At 42.4% G+C, this 16,723-nt stretch overlaps 1 protein-coding gene across 8 annotated transcripts in view; it reads right to left on the reverse strand.

Moving 5' to 3' along the window:
* The window catches only part of Enoph1 (enolase-phosphatase 1), a 32,151-nt gene that overhangs the window by 1,659 nt on the left and 13,769 nt on the right, over positions 1-16,723 (reverse strand). For all 8 annotated transcript variants that reach the window (XM_004847971.4, XM_013073363.3, XM_087207084.1 and 5 more), the window contains 4 exons: positions 12,109-12,210; positions 10,003-10,205; positions 8,084-8,216; positions 4,447-4,570 (listed from right to left, as the gene is read on the reverse strand). In XM_004847971.4, the coding sequence (XP_004848028.1) occupies positions 4,447-4,570; positions 8,084-8,216; positions 10,003-10,205; positions 12,109-12,210 (562 nt within the window). The remainder of the gene's footprint in view (positions 1-4,446; positions 4,571-8,083; positions 8,217-10,002; positions 10,206-12,108; positions 12,211-16,723) is intronic.

Consider the following 16,723-nt stretch of genomic DNA (forward strand, 5'->3'; position numbering starts at 1 on the left):
GTCGGGCCGGGGATTTAGCTCAGTGGTTTTGCCGCCTGCTGCGCAAGCACAAGGACCCGAGTTCAATCCCTGGTACCAAAAAAAAAAAAAACAAGAGTAGTCTAGTAGTCTGGGCTGGGGATTCAGCTCAGTGGTGCCGCTGCCCACCTTGCAAGCACAAGGTCCTAAGTTCGATCCCCCAGTACCAAAACAAACAAACAAACAAAAACAGGAATTAAGCTAGGTAAACAACATATTCCAAGGGATATCTCTAGTATACCTTGAGCTGCACTGCTCTCTCCACTTTATTTCTATTTGAAAAATAACAGCTAATCCCTTCCATTAATTTAGCACCTCCTAAGTGCTAGGTACTATTCCGGGACCAGAGCTATGTGAACAAAACAAAGCTCCTGCCTAATGGAGTGCCCATTCTCATCTAAATCTGCACAGCAACCTGAGGAAGCCGGTATCATTATCCACACCTTACACATACAGAAACCGAGAGCCAGCAAGTGGCCAGGTTAAACTCCAACCTCAGCCCAACTTCCTGGTCTGTGCTCTGGAAAAGGGGTTGGCAAATGACAGGCTACCACCTGCTGTGGTACAGAGCCACACCCATTCATGTGGGTATGACTGCCTGGCCCTGCAAGGACAGTCGAACAGCTGGGACAGAGAAGCTACCACCTCAAAGGCTGCAGCAACTACTTGTGGCCTTTACAGGAAAAGCCTGCCAGTGCTTTTGGGCACTGACACCCCAGGTGGAAGACCCACCTGCACCCTGACGTGGAACAACTGAATCAAGATCCACACGATTCCTCCACACACAAAGAGCAGGATCAAAAGCTTCAGAAAAAGAAAACTCATAGAGAGAGGAGTAATTCTAGGTGGGAATAAAAAGCACACAAGTAAACACTAAGCACAAAGCAGCTGGAGTGGGAACAGGACATGGGTGCGTGGTGAGAGCTGACTTCCTGGGACAGGCGGACACCAGGTGAAAACCTGGTGTGTGTTCTAGGAAACAAGGCTTGGACTATTGGGAGACACTTTCTCAGCCTCTGGGGCTAACTGCAGGGGCAGTGCAGAGCCAGAGGTGCTCCTGGAGAGACCCCACAGGGAAGAACCGTCTTCCCACCAGCCATCTCTGGCTCTGCTTTGCAACACCCTGTCCTTTTCCCGAGTCCCAGAGAGAGTCCAGCAGACAGGCAGCTCCTTCTTGCCCCACCTCCCAAGCCTGACTGCCCGGCAAAGCTTCGTCCTGGCCAGGAGTCAGGATGACAGGGGAGCCAGCCAATGGCTGCTCCCAGTTAGGCACTTCTGAGGAGGGAAGTTTTTCCCTTCAGCATGTTTGCTCTTTTGGTAAATATTGAGACACTTGAGTATTCATTGACATCAAACTCTGGATTCCTTTGCTCTTCTCCAAGGAGAACATCTTCCATTTTCTCTTTCATACTTGGGTATCATCTGGGTACCAACTTAGCCTTCTGAGGGTGCCTTGGCAGTGGGAGTCTGGGTGTGTGGCACCAAGACACAGGCCCACAGGTGACAGGAAAAGCGAGGCAACTACCAGGCTCAACCCCACCACATGTGATCCAGTTCTGTCTCTTGCGCCTAACATGCATGGGACTGGCAAAGATGAGTGGCAGGAATAAAACCTTCATACAGAGTACTAAAGAAGAAGCCAGTTTCATTTCGAGGCTAATGCTAGGATTATTGCTATTCTTTGGAGTTAGAAATAGTTTCTGGTGGGCCAGGGATTTAGCTCAGTGGTTTTGACACCTGCTGCACAAGCGGAAGGACCCGAGTTCGATCCCCGGTACCAAAAAAAAAAAAATATTTTCTGGAACTGCAACCTAAGGAAATGGCTTAGGTGAGAACAGAAAGACCTAAAATTATAGATATATGACTAGAAAAAGGCTAAAGACAAGAATATGAAGAAACTACATGTAGTCTTATCTGAGAGAGGCATTATAGTCAATAACCAAAAAGCAGGGGATGGAGAGAGTCCAGGGATCCCACACTGAATCATACTTGATCAGAGAAATGGCTGACTGGGTGGGGAATTCTAACCCAAAGCAAGTCCTTAATTCTAAGCATGAAGAAATCTACCATCTAAAGTGCTTGGGCAGCCAGGCATGGTGGCACACAACTATAAATGCCTATAATCCTAGCACTCAGGAGGCCTGCAAGTTTGAGGCCAGCCTGGACTAAACAGTGAGCTCAAGGCCAGCCTGAACTACACAAGACCATGGCTCCAAAAAATCAAAGAACAGACAACAACAATGTGCTAAGGTAATTAAGTGTAAAGTAAACTGTAGAGCTTTATTTCCAACAGTTTCCATTATGTGAATAAAGAAATGCAGATTAAACGAGCTAAACTCACCAGAACAAGACCTTTTTCCTTTCCATGAGGAATAAAAGAGCAACAGTTCTCCAACTGTCCTCATTCACAGAAACTGCTGGCACACCACTACCTTACCCTCTAGTAAGTAAGGCAACTTCAACAGTACCACTCTAATTCCCAAAAGCCACCCAAGGCTACACTGCTGCTGGAAACTGCAGAAGGTTCCATATACAAACATGATTGGCAAACATTTATGATCCATTTACAGCTCAGGGGAGAGGAGGCCGGGAGAAATGGCAGTGGCTGAGGCTAACATTCACTGATGCTTCCTCTCCCATGGCCTGGCAACTTAGTTAACAATAAACCTTGCAGCAGCTTGTCTGTCTCCTCTGGTGCACTCAGATATGTGAGAGCAAGCTTTCCAGGAAGTAGAAAAAATGAGCAATTTATAGAAATCCTTGAACTCAGAAGCTGACCCAAGCAGGGACACACGGGAAAGAGGCTGATCTCACTAATCCCACTAAATCTGCTGAGTTTCCAAATCTTTTTTTTTTTTTTTTTTTTTAACCGGGGATCGAACTCAGGACCTTGGCTTTCAAGGTAGGTGCGGCACCACTGGGCTAAATCCCCGGCCCTGAGTTTCCAAATCTTAAGGTAGGAAATCACTGTGAATTGCTACTGGTTACCTAGATTTAAAATTTCAGTCCACTTTCCAAGGACTGACATTTAACAAAGGTATTAATTACTGAAGCTAGGCACAGTGGTGCACTCCAATAAGGTTGACTATAAACTTGATTGGCTTGGGAGCCACCTAGGGGATTAGTAACTCACTTCCAGGTGTGTCAGGGTGGGTGCACCTTGCCCTTCCTCTCTGGCCCTGCTGTTTCCTGGCTGCCATGACCTAAGCAGCTTTGCTCTGCCAGGCTCTTCCACCATGATGTTCTTGCCCTGGAGCCAGCCAGTCATGGACTGAAACTTCTGAAACTGTGAGCTGAATAAACCTCTCCTTTAGGTTGGAGGTGTGGGATATTTGGTGCCAGCAATAAGAAAGCTGACTAATACACCAGCCTATGTCCCTGTCACAGACATAGTCGAGATTTATCGAGAGTCCCAGCACAGTACACAAAGTCCTGTTCTGGGAGTAAGTGAGGGTGTGATCTCAGTCCCTGAGAAATTTACAACTCAAGGTAGAAGGGAAAGAACACAAATATAGAGAACTGCCCTGAAACACAAGCACAATTACAAACACCAGAAGCCGGCCCACTGGAGATGCAATCAAAGGCGGGAGCCAGGTGGGAGAGTGTGGAAAGCTTCTCTGCCCAGGGGCCGGCGGCAAGGAAGACCCACCTTCCTGTACGCCTGTGCTTCTGGTTCCCTCATTCACTGACTCTTCCTTCTGTATTTCCCTAGAGGACTCACATTCTTACAGACACTGCTGTGTGAGTGTTCAACGTGGTGGAAAGTACTACAGAAATCATTTCTATTGCCAGTAAAACAAACTGCACTGTTGCGTGCATTCAACCCTTAAAGTGATAATGTATAATACTAATGTACTATGCCTAATAAAGAGGGCTGGGCTGGGTAAAATAATGTGCATTTTTACACTGTGAATCCACCTGAGATTTACAACCTGGTCTCTCTCTCTGTCTCTCTCTCTCTGTCTCTGTCTCTTTTTCCTAAGTCTAGAGCCAGCCTCACTTTTGTTAAATGTATTTGGTACAGGTTCGCTGTAACTTTACTGCCCTTAACTAACCATGACCTATAGTCCTGCCAGTGTGCTCCACCCCAGTGATACCCTAGGTCTTCCATTTGTGCACACAGAGTGGCAACCTCCAAGGATTAATAAATGGAGACAGAAGTGGACAAGATGGTTCACCATTTCTTTTTATACATTATTATATTTTTCAAGGATCCCCACATAAACTTTCTTAAAAGAAATGTGTTCATAGTACCAGGCCAGGCTCCTCCCCTGGAATATATAACATAAGAAGTCCAGTGGGCACGGTGGTATGTGCCTGTAGTCCCAGCAACTCAGGAGGATGAGGCAGGAGGATTGCTTAAGCCCAGGAGTTCCAGGCCAGCCTGACCCCATCGCCAAAAAAACCCCATGTCTGATTATTACTCACCCAAAGTAACGTCTGTCAGAAACAAGATGTTGCTGGTTGAGCACCCAATGCTATCTGCAATCTTTCGGTAACTCTCACTCTCCACTTTATGTCCAATCTTGGTATCAAAGTGACCATCAAAAAGCTGAACAAAGAGAAGAGAGAAAGACTAATACTGACACCAAATCCTTTTGTCTTATATCCTTTTTCCCTGAAATGAATGAAATCATAGTGACTTCATTCATTCAGTAAATATTTACTGAACATCTACTTAATAGAGAACTTTATGGCTGCTCCAAAAAGTAAACATAAAAAGGTTTTATAGCAATAAACATTTGGAAGAAGAAAACTGCCAGTTTATCATATGTACAATTATACTCCACCTGGTTTTCATTAGCATTCATTTTATATCCAAAATCATTAAGAGATACACATTCCCTACATTCTATCCTTAAGACACTATTTGCTTTACTTATCGGACTGGGTTTCATTCCTGAAGAATCTAAATATTACTCTTCTGATCCTGGAATGAAAAGATTTATCTAACTTGTATCATTAATAAGCTATTACTTTTCTTTCAAAAAACTTTCATTTTCTAATTAAAAATATTTTCAGTTCTCCCTTTGTGTTAGTGGCTGACCTAACTATCTTAGAAGTAACTGAGGTCAAATGTGTCACTTGCTTATAACCAACAGTAAGTAAAATAAACCCATTTTTAGGATTAGCTATTATGATGTGATCACATTTGAATGTCTTCAGAACTTCTCAAAAACTAAAAACAAGCCTAATGACCATTCAAAATTAAGGAAATAATAAGTTTTCTTTTAACTTAAGATTGTTTTTGCATATTCCTTTTCTCTCATTGTGCCTTATTTGGTAACTGAAAAATAAGATTTTTATTACTGAATTCAGTAGGTAATTATCATGTCCTGTCTACTTTTACCTTATTGCCTATAGTATGAGAGACTGGAAAAGAAGTTTATATCTGAATTCAGAGGATAGTGACTAACGACTAAAGGGTTTCACTAGTAGTTTCATATCTGATTTACAAATAAGATGAAAAAAAGGAAAATTAAAATGGGACAACCTCTAAAGCCATATTCTCTGCAAACTCCAAGGGCTCAATAAATATTTATTTTAGGGTTGGGAATGTAGCTCAGTGGTGGAGTGCTTGCCCAGAGTGCACAAGGTGCTAGATTCAACTAGTCTCAATCCCAAGCACAGAAAGAGAGAAAGGGGCGGAGGGAGGATACCTGGCCAAATTACTTATGTATAATAAGTTCATCCTGTATTCAGTTGTCAGCACTTTTTTTTTCTCTTTATGGCACTGGGATTGAACCTAAGGCATGTGCTTTATTGCTGGCCCCGGTCAGTACTTCTTTTTAGTTTTAAATGTATTCCCTTCTGCTGACCACCCCACCCCATCCTTAAGGGGTTGCAGGCTGTGACACAGAGAGACAAGAAGAAATTGTCTTGTGTACAGGAAATATGTAATAGGTGATTTTAATTTATCACTGTGCTTGATAATGTGTCACTGTCTTACATAATAATGCAGTGAGTTTTTTCCCCTGAAATAAAACCTATACCTCTCCAAAGTGGCAGAAACAAACAAATGAGACTACTTTGTGCTTTGCTGCATTCAGAACATCTTTAAGGGGCCTGGGGCATAGCTCAGCAGTAGAGCACTTGCCTGGCATGCACAAGGTCCTGAGTTAAATCCCCAGCACCACACACACACACACACACACACACACACACACACACACACACACACACACACTCCTTTATGCAGTTCTTATCACAGCAGTCCTATTTTGGATCTTACCTAATTTTATTATTTTTTAAGACACAGAATACTTTTGTTTTCCTGTACATGTTCCACATGCTAGGCAAGTGCTCTACCACTGAACTATATCCCTAACCCTTTCTTAAAATTTAATTTGAGATGGACTCTCAGTTGCCTAGGCTGATCTCAAATTTGCAATCCTCCTGCCTCAGTCTCCTGAATAGCTGGGATTACAGGCATGCACCACCACACCCAAGTAGAGTAAACTTTAACTTTATGCAAAAGAAATTACAAATACAATACAATTAAATGTGATTAACTGTTTTTTTGTTACCTGATTTTATACAAACAAAGAGCACTTCACCACTTTCTTTTGGGTACTGATTTTCTAATACTGGTGAGATAGCTGATTTACATGCTAGCTGTGTGTACGTACATACATTTATTTATTTATTTATTTATTTATTTATTTAGGTACCGGGGATTGAACTCAGGACCTTACACTTGTGAGGCAGGCACCAGGACCACTGAGCTAAATCCCCGGTCCACATGTGTTGGGACCAATGCTACATAATTCTAGGGAAAAATCATTTGAGTAGGCCTAGTTCTCCTGCCTACAGACCAGCTACGACATTGCAGACATAACTGCATTTTGGCCTCGGGTCACAACTGAGACCTCAGTGATCCCCGGATGCTGTAAAGCTCCAGGACAAAACCACACCTGCGGGAGACGCCAGAGAGGGACCAAATCTTCATCTGCATACTTCATTCTTCTTAGATTTCCACTGCCCCCCAGTCTTTTTACACCTTGTTTATCCCAATGTAAAGTACTGAACTCTGCATTTTCACTTGTTACATCTGTTTCCCCAAGTACTGAATAAAAAGTGCTGCAAGCTAGGGAGCTTTTGTCTTTGCTGTCCAGAGCAGCACTGATCAGACCCAAAGCTCAGCTTCTTCTCATTTGTCTACCTTTCCTGTAATTCGCCATGTGCTGCCGTGGCTCGCAGGAGACTAGGACTTACTGCAGAGGTAATGGTAACATCCCCTTCCCCTGTTCCCTACACACATGCATGTTTTTGATAGGTCTCCCACCACCTCAGCAGCTATTATGTATAGTTGCTGCCCTCTTCCTATGGTGCCTTGCCCCTTCCCCTGTGTGACGTCATGCCAAGATGGTTGCTCCCACCAAAGAACAAACCCTTCTTCCCAGCATGCCCCTGTTCCCACCTAGAGAGTAACCTAATACTCGCTCACCTCCTACCACCTAGTGACATCACCGGCTCCTCCATTCCCTAGTCACTACCTCAGTCAACCCCGCCTCAGCCCCTACAAGCCCCACCCCAGTCTCTATAAAAGACTCTCCCTGCCCCAGCCATATTGCTTTTGTCTCTCCTTTGTTCAGAGACAGCCCGGCAGATCTATTCCCCTAATAAAGGCTTGTTGTGGCCTGGTCTGGTCTTGGTCTTCGGCCCTTTTACCTGACAGTTTTTACATACACATTGTAGCCGGTTGTAACATTTGCCCTGGTCTAAAATCACCTCAGGTGGATCTTTAAAAATGCAAGCTCGAGATCTCCACTCTAGATCTGCCCTTTCAGATTTGCTAGGAAGCAAGGCCCACAGATCTACATTTTTAACAAACTTCTCAGGTGATCCTGATGTACAACAAAGTTTAACAGATTTTGATCCAAAAACTTATTTCACCCTTCCCTATGCATTCCCCAGCTTGTCCTCTTCTTTTCACAACCCACATATCAGCACATACAAATGCAGTTACCCACATGCAGGTTTAACTTATAACCCTTGCACAATTCTTACTATTCTGTATTTCGTGCTTTTTGAGTGTCAAAAGAAAATAAACCAAGTAACCTACCTCAAGAATATCTCCCTCTGCAGAATGCCCAAATAACAGTTTCTGTGCCTCTATGCTCCCTGAAGAATAGATATACACTTTCATTCCAGCTGCTTTCCACTTCCTGACTGCAGGAACTACATCTGCAAAGAACCTAGAGGAAAAAGAGCCAAGTTAAAATGCATAAATACTTCATGTGGGCCCTTTAAAACCAGGTAAAACAAATGCCACATACTTCTCTATCTATGCCCAAACATCACAGCAGATTAGAAGGAACAATCTGAGTGATAAGAATATTTTTTGACAGTAAAGAAAGACTACAGATAAAGGGAAGAAATAAGTGACTTTTAAAAAATCCTCAAGGAACTCAAAAAAGCAACAGCAATAATACTGTATTATGTGTGTTGTAATTCATGCCAAGAAAAGGCTACTGTATGTCCATTGTGCTTTAAGAAAGCATAGGAGTGCTTTTAGAAAAAGATCTGCACCCAAAACATTTTTTTTTATAGTCTGGGAGCTTCATGCTGTAAATCTTTGATTAGCTAGAAAACAAAACTACATTTTCTTGAGAACTGAGAAAACTTAAGTTTTATTACACAGAAAAAAAATTTCAGAACAAATCAGGTAACAGATTTCAATCATCTCACATTACCCCAGCAGTCAGCGGTACTCGGTTTTTAGATTCCTGACAATCTCTTCTATCAATTTTACAATATTTCCATAGTTAGTAATAGAAACAGTTTAACAGGAAGTAAGTGAAAAGCACAGGGAACTCAGGCTGTGGGACTAGTCTTCAAGAGATTAAATGGAAAATGTCAGAAACCTACCAAATACAACAAGCTTAGTCTGCTGCCTTAGTTGAAAGAGAGGTGGACATGTTTAAAACCACACTTAGGGCCGGGGATTTAGCTCAGTGGTTCCGGTGCCTGCCTCGCAAGCACAAGGTCAGGTCAAGAGTTCGATCCCCAGTACCCAAAAATAAATAAATAAATAAATAAATAAAACCACACTTAATTCTAAGTGTGCTATTTTGGATTTTTTTTTGTATGAATTTGCACGAATTGTTCTTATTCTACAGCAGGGATTGAGAAGTTTAAGGTTATTTATGCTAAGTTTCTGGTTTTATAATTAAGGAAACAAGAGAAGGGCTAACTACCAGGAAAGCAATCTCCTGGCTCTACACTTGGGAAAGTTTAGAGTGAACTGGCTGATATTCCCAGATCACTGGTATATCCTGAAATTCCAATGCACTCTTTGAAAAGTAGGCGATCCTTGTAACATATAAAAATGAATGACCTCTTATCTGACAGAAACACAAATATAACACAGGCAGCTGGAAACAGGCTTGGATCTGAGGGTTTACATGAGGAGCAGCCTAGAACCCTTCATGGCAGTACCTTACAAAGAGTGGCTCAGCAATACAGTGTCTTTGAGCATCCTCAGGTAGGAGAGCTAGTAGGCCCCCAAAAATCAAGACTCAGGGTCTGTGGAAAGTGCTCAAAGAACACAGAAAAAGTGCCAGACCTGACATCCTCTGAGTAACCCCAAAGCAACAGGTGCATAATTCAAAGATTTCCACTTCTCTAACAAAGCAAGTAATCTGCTGGCCCTGGGAAGTAGACTAAAAGCACCATCACTTGTGTGCTAAGGATCATATATAACTCTGTCGTAGGAGTTACCATGTACAAGGAGGCTGCTGAAAACTATGACTAAAAGTCATTCAACCATCTGCAAAGTCAGCCATGCAGGTCTGCGGAATTTAGCTAAATGAAATGCATTAGCCGAGCTTTGGAAAAAAGAAAACAAAACAATTCACTCATTAAATAAATACTTGATCTTATCTATTATACTAATCATGCAACATACAGTGGAGTGTGAGGACTAGTGAGAAGCATATTTGGGTTTGGGGCTGGTGAAAGTTCACTCATCTGAGCACCTACTCTCCCTTCACGTGTCCAGCTGTGAATGCTGCCCTCCACATATGGCCCTGCAGCTGTTTGAGTGCTGTGGTCTTCCGGTCCAGAGACATCTGCCAGTGCACATTGTCTACTACAGCCTGGATCGTCTGCCGAAGGTCATCCGCCCCATCCCCAGACACCGCAGGGATGGGAACAGCCCCATCCAGGTGGGCATCTTCTTCAGCCTTTAAATCAGAAAAACAGGAAGTTTGTTTCTTGTATATTTTTTAAAAGACCAATTTTCTCCAACTATCATTAGCCACAGAATTGCTACAAAAGATTCCTAAATGAATAATCCCTAGCCAGGTGCAGTGGTGCATGCCTGTAATCCCAGCTCTCTGAGAAACTGAAGGAGGAGGATTCCAAGTTTGAAGCCAGCCTGGACAATTGGATGAGAACCTGCCTCAAAACAAAATAAGGATCAGGTATAGTGGCGCACACCTGGGAGTAACACCAGCACTTGGGAGGCTAAGACAGGAGGATTGCCATGAGTTTCAGGCCAGTCTGGGCTGCATAGTGAGTTAAAGGCCAGCTTAAACTACATAGTGAGACACTTCTCAAAAAAAAAAAAAAAAAAAAAAAAAAGCTGGGGAAATAACAGTGTGAAGTCTTGGGTTCAAGCCCCAGTGATGCAAAATAAAAAGAATGATCCCTAAAAAAACAAGATTATAATCAGTAAGTTTACATCACCTTTCTTAGATTGCCAAAGTTGAAATTTAAACCAAGAGGCATGCTGTATATGAGAAAGGAGAGCGCATAAAAACATAAGACTTGGGCCAGGGACTTAGCTCAGTGGTGCTGCCGCCTGCCTCGCAAGCGCAAGGTCCGGAGAACATAAGAAGACTTGGTTTGTTGATTCACTTGTTAGGATCAACAAACCAGAACTTTAAATTTGATCATTTTCTCTGCACTATAACTGAAAAAGAAACAGAACATCTCATGAATTAGTTCATAGCTAGAACTGAATGAAAAGAAGCTAATGGAGCCTGAAATGGAAGTACATGCCTATAATCCCAGCACCCAGGAGGCCGAGGCAGAAGGATTACCATGAGTTTGAGGCCATCACGGGCTATATAGTGAATTCCAGGATAGCCTGAACTATGTACATAGTGAGACCCTGCCTCAAAAAACAAAAGATAAGAAGCTAATGAAGTAACAGGAATAGTTTATATAGCCTCTTAGGATTTCCCACATCTTGTATAATCTTTTAACATTTAGAACAATGATCTTATTAAAATATAATAAAACCGCTAAAGATTATGTATCTTTATATAAGAGAAATATGTATGTTTCAATAAGGGTTAAGAGGAGCTATTTCAGATTAATGCTGAATTAAGCAGAAAATTCAAAATCTAAATCTTCACGAACTCAAAGAATCTGACTATATTCTTAACTCCTGACATTGTTTACAAACTATGTTCACAGAAATAAAAAAGTATAGTCACAGAAGTGAAAAAAAAAAAAGAAAAACATTTACAGAGGGCATTCTGATACCCAATGTGAGGAAACCGACTGCCAATGAATTAGTGGTATGCACCAAGTAAGATCTTTGTCACTGCAGCAACTTTGATAAGAAAATCAACAGAACAGGAATTCTATAGCACACAACATGGAAGAAGACAAAAGAGGAACTGGGGAAGAGGAGGGTAGCTGAGTGAAGCAAATGAGACCAAGGCAGGCTGCAGGCTGGGCCAGGTATGGGCTGGGTAAGAGGACTAGAAGGGTGGAGAGGAAAGGACCCAGGAGCACTGTGAATGGGGCAGCAAGGGTTTGTACCATGAGGCGGGAGGCGAGAGAAAGACACAGTGCTGCCACTCAGTGATATTAAGGGAACCTGTTAAGACTGTACAAACCTTTTGCAATACACCGAGGGAGGGCTTTTACAACTACATGATCTTTTTGTGCAGTGTAAACAGCTTCCGAATGAGACAATTCTATAGACCACAAACTGTACATACTGGGGATTTTCACAGCGACTTCCGCCGTCTGTGAATCTAGGGCACTGATTTTACCCTATGCTCAGTGCACGCTCTGAACCTCCAGCCACCCCGTCCTAGGACACAGGGGAACAGAGGGCAAAGGTCCCACCTGCTTCCTCAGAAGGCTGACATCCTGCCGACACTCCTCCTCCTCCCAGTGTGTCTGCAGATACTCTAGTACATTATCTTTGATGTAAGGAAATAAAATGTCCTGGACAAAAGAGTGAAAAAGAAAAAGGAAGAGTTAGTTTTTGTTCACTGTACAAGACCCAGTTCTTCTATAACCTCACTGTAGCTATTACAAATACATTAATGAAACTCTTAGCGAAGATTGCTCAATGATTATGTGAATGGACAGAGACCAAGAAACAATGAATGAGGCCAGCAAACTACACCTGACAGGTAAATCTGATCAGCCACCTGTTTCTGTTAACAAAGTTTTATTGAATCACAGCCACACTCATTTATTTGCATAGTGTTTCTGGGTACTTTGGGGGTCACAATGGCAGAGCTGAAGATTGGACTGAGACCATCGGGGCCCACAAAGCCTAAATAAAATATATACTACCTTGGCCTTTATAGAAAAAGTTTACCAATTCCTGAACACTGCTAGACCACAGATCCTTGAGGGCATAAACTGAGTGTGTCTTGCTCCCAGCAGCACCCCCGACACACAGCACAATATATAATTCAAATATCTGGTGAATGTAGGGTATCCATACATAACAGATGCTTTAGAAAATCCAGACTCTGATCACCATAACCCTTTCCTGGTAATCAAGACTACCTGGAAAATAATCCTAAAAGAAAGTGATATGCAAAATAATTCACTAATAAGCAACCTGCCAGTAATCCATGTAGTGGGAACATGATTTGCCTTTGGTTAAAATTTTATTTATTTATTGGGGGCTAAGGATTGAACCCAGGGCTCTCATGAACTTTATCATTAAGTCACACCCTCAGCCTTTCTTTGGTTAAAACATTTATGTTTACTTGAATTTGGAGTATGTACATCTTTTAAAATCAAATTGTGGTACATTAAACTCTTTTTTTTTTAGGTCTGGGGATTTAGCTCAGTGGTTCCGGCGCCTGCCTCACAAGCTCAAGGTCCCAAGTTTGATCCCCAGTACCAAAAAAAAAACCTCTTTTTTTTAGTATCCATGATGTGCAAAGATACATGAATCCTTGAGAAGGGAATGAAGAAGTGGATTAAATATATAAGTAAATCACAATCCCTGCCTTCAAAATGGCTAGGAAGCTAGTCGGGGGAATGACAGGTGAAAACATTGTACTGTTGAATGTTATGCAAATCCAAGGTGTAGCGCCCTGGCAACACTCTTAGGAAAAACCAATCAAAAAAAAATAAATAAAATAAGAAATACAGTATATGGTGTGGAGAGAAGGCTTCATATTTTAAGAGAAACCACATAACTGAATTGAATCCAAGAAGTCTTATTTAAATTCATGTACTCCTTTATTAAAATATTTGAAGGTCCTGTGATATAACCATGAGCAAAGCAACAACACCCATGAGCCCTAATCCAAAGGAGTCAAGTAGAAGCAGATATTAAACATAAAAAAGCTATTGTCGGGCCAGGGATCTAGCTCAGTGGCTCCGCCACCTGCCTTGCAAGCCTCGCAAGCACAAGGTCCCAAGTTCAATCCCTGGTACCAAAAAAAAAAAAAGCTATTGTCATAAATGCTACAAATGAAAGGTACATAGTATTACTGGATCAGAAAAAAGGAAAATTTGAACTAGTAAGGAGGGAGGTTAGGGAAGGCTTTGCTAGGGAAGCAACAACAGAACTGAGATCTAAATAATGGTTCTCAAAGTGTGGCCCAGGGCTTTTGAGAGTCCCTGAGACCCTTCAGGGAACCCATGAGATCAAACTGCTTTCCCAAGAACAGGAGGATGTATGGCCTTTCTCGCCTTTCTTGCTTTCATTCTTTCAGGAGTGCACAGTGGGATTCCTGGGGGCAACAGGACCAGATGCAGAAAGGAGAACCCGGCTGTCTTCAACAGCAGACATTCGGGCCAGGTGCAAAAACAGACAATGCCATTCTTCTAAAATGTTTCCTAAACAAAAAACAATCTCCTTATAAAAATGTAGTACTTAGTTATACTATCAAAGTAATGGGCTTGGTTGTTGCTGTTTAAAATGAATAAACATTTTTCTACTCAGTTTTGATTTCTAATATACTATTGATAGAACTTACATAAATAGGTCTTTCAGCTCCTCAATAATTTTTAAGAGTACAAAGGAAACCTGAGAACAAAATGTCTGAAAATTACCAAACGAACGGGAGTAACCCAGAGAAAACTAGAGGAGAGAACACCACACAACAGTGTTAGTCAGAGGCCTGTGGTGGGTAGGTGGCACACCGGTAATCCTAGCACTCAGGAGGCTATGGCAGCAGGAGTCTGAGGCCAGCCTGGGCTACATAGTGAATTCAAGGCCAGCCTGAACTACACAGCAAGACCTGAACTCAAACAAAAACACAAAAAGAAGAGGCTTGTAGGTAGAATCACCTGACCTACCGAGTTTATACAGCAGTGGCTCCCAAATGTTTTCATAACACCTTAAGGTGGACAAAAGCTCCTGAAATAATCCTATTCCCTACAAAGCAAGCTAAGTGTAAGGTAAGTGGAATAACTACACCAGTTCATGAGGCACCAGTGTGTGCTATCACAGCCCACACCACACAGCCCTCTTCTGATTAATAGCGCACAGATCCAGACTTCGGACCAGCTTATGGAGGGCAGGTAACACTTTCCACCGCCTCCCCCACCCCCACCACCTCCTTGTTACATGCTTCTGGACCATCACATTTTCTTTAATACTACAAAAGGATGAACAAAGGCAAAGAGAGAAAGGGAGAGAAGCTGGCAGAAAACTTCATTTCTGGCAAACAGGCCTACCTAAGGGATAATATGGTTAGGATGCAGTTAATAAATGGGTATCAACAAAATATCTTTCACTGAGTTTATGACCAAAACAAGCAGAAGTCAGGCTATATAGTAAGAATGTTTTTTTTTTCTTAGTGGGTCTGGGAATTGAACCCAGGGCCTCACACATGCTAGGCAAGTGCTGTACCACTAAGCTACACCTTTAAACCCTAGAACTTTTTAATATTTCAGAAAACCCAAGTCTAAGTTCAATTCCCAAATGAAGACACACAAGAAAGAAAGTACAGCAACTGAGATTTTTAAACAAGCAGGACTGAAGTATTTACATCCCTTTGTCATTCAAATTTCACCTGCCCCAATAAAAAGGAAGAAGTTGTTCATCTCCTTGTTCTCACGTGGCACCTCAGGAAAACTCAAAAGCACATAAACAGCATAATAAGGCCAATTTTTCAGCACAGTTGGCAGAGAACCCTTGGGAAAGCTCAATAAAACCAATTCCTTTTCTGAAATACAGAAAATGAAAAGCTAAACTTGACAGTTTACTTTTTATTTTTATTTTTTGGTACTGGGGATCAAACTCAGTACCTTGTGCTTGTGAGGCAGGCACAGTGTCACTAAGCTAAATTCCCAGCCTGACAGTTTACTTTTTCTGCAAGATCCCTACTACCCTACTAATACTTTCTTGTTTTCCCATTATGCCCCTTCTCATTCCTCCTGTCCTTCTACTGAGCAACCCTCCTCACCACTGGCAGGGACTCTGGTCCCACCCAAGGGCGAAAAGTCGCAACACACTGAACCCATACACAGCAGCCATTCCTCTTCCAAGCACATTCTACATGGAAACCAATAACCAACAAACTGAAAACAATCTAAATCTTTAGCAGCTGGAGAATGAACAAACTGGGATTATTCACAAACTCTAATATATAAATAATACCCTAATACAAAACAGGATGTACTAGCTGGGTGTGGTGGCACATGCCTGTAATCCCAGCACTTGGGAGGCTGAGGCAGGACTGCTGAGTTCAAGGACAGCCTGAACTACATAGCCAGACCCTGTCTCAACAAACAAAAACCAGGATGACCTGGGATCTCAGCTCAATGTATGTTTTATTTAAGATCCGAAACACATGATATTAAAATCTAGCTTGGTACTAGGTATACAGACATCATTACATTAACTTTTATTCTTTTTTTTTCCTCGGGTTTTTATTTTTGTTTTTTTGACATAGGGTCTCACTATGTAGTTCAGGCTGGTCTTGAACTCACTATGGAGTCCAGGCTGGGCTCCAACCCATGATGATCATCCTGCCTCAGCCTCCCAATTGCTGGGATTACAGATTTCTACCACCATGCCTGGCTTTAATTCTTACCTATCCAAAATATTTCACAATAAAAAACAAACCAGCTACCAGGCATGGTGGCACACTACAGATCCAACCACTCACAAGACTGAGGCAGGAGGATAATTTGAGCCCAGGAATTCAAGAACAGCCTGGGCAACATAACAAGACTCCATCTCAAAACAGCAGAAGAAACTCCAAAATAATTTGGATCTCTGGCCCTACATCTGCTTCTTTCTCAGCTGGTCATGCTCCTCCAGCGTCCTGATCCACTATTATCCCAACTCACACAAGGGCAAACCTCTCTGGTGGGCAGCACTGGGGAAGACTCAGGGGCTCCCAGCAACTGAAGAGGTGAAGTGCTCCAAAGTGATCAAAGCCAATGTAGCGTTCCACAAGGCCTATTTTCAGTTCAGCTTTACTGGTGCAAGTCTAAATCAACGCAGAGAGACCCTGCAGGTGCAGAGTGTCCA

This window comes from Heterocephalus glaber, unplaced genomic scaffold, assembly GCF_053883595.1.
Source record: "Heterocephalus glaber isolate CG9 unplaced genomic scaffold, H.glaber_assembly_v1.0 deba00000071, whole genome shotgun sequence".
NCBI lineage: Eukaryota > Metazoa > Chordata > Mammalia > Rodentia > Bathyergidae > Heterocephalus > Heterocephalus glaber.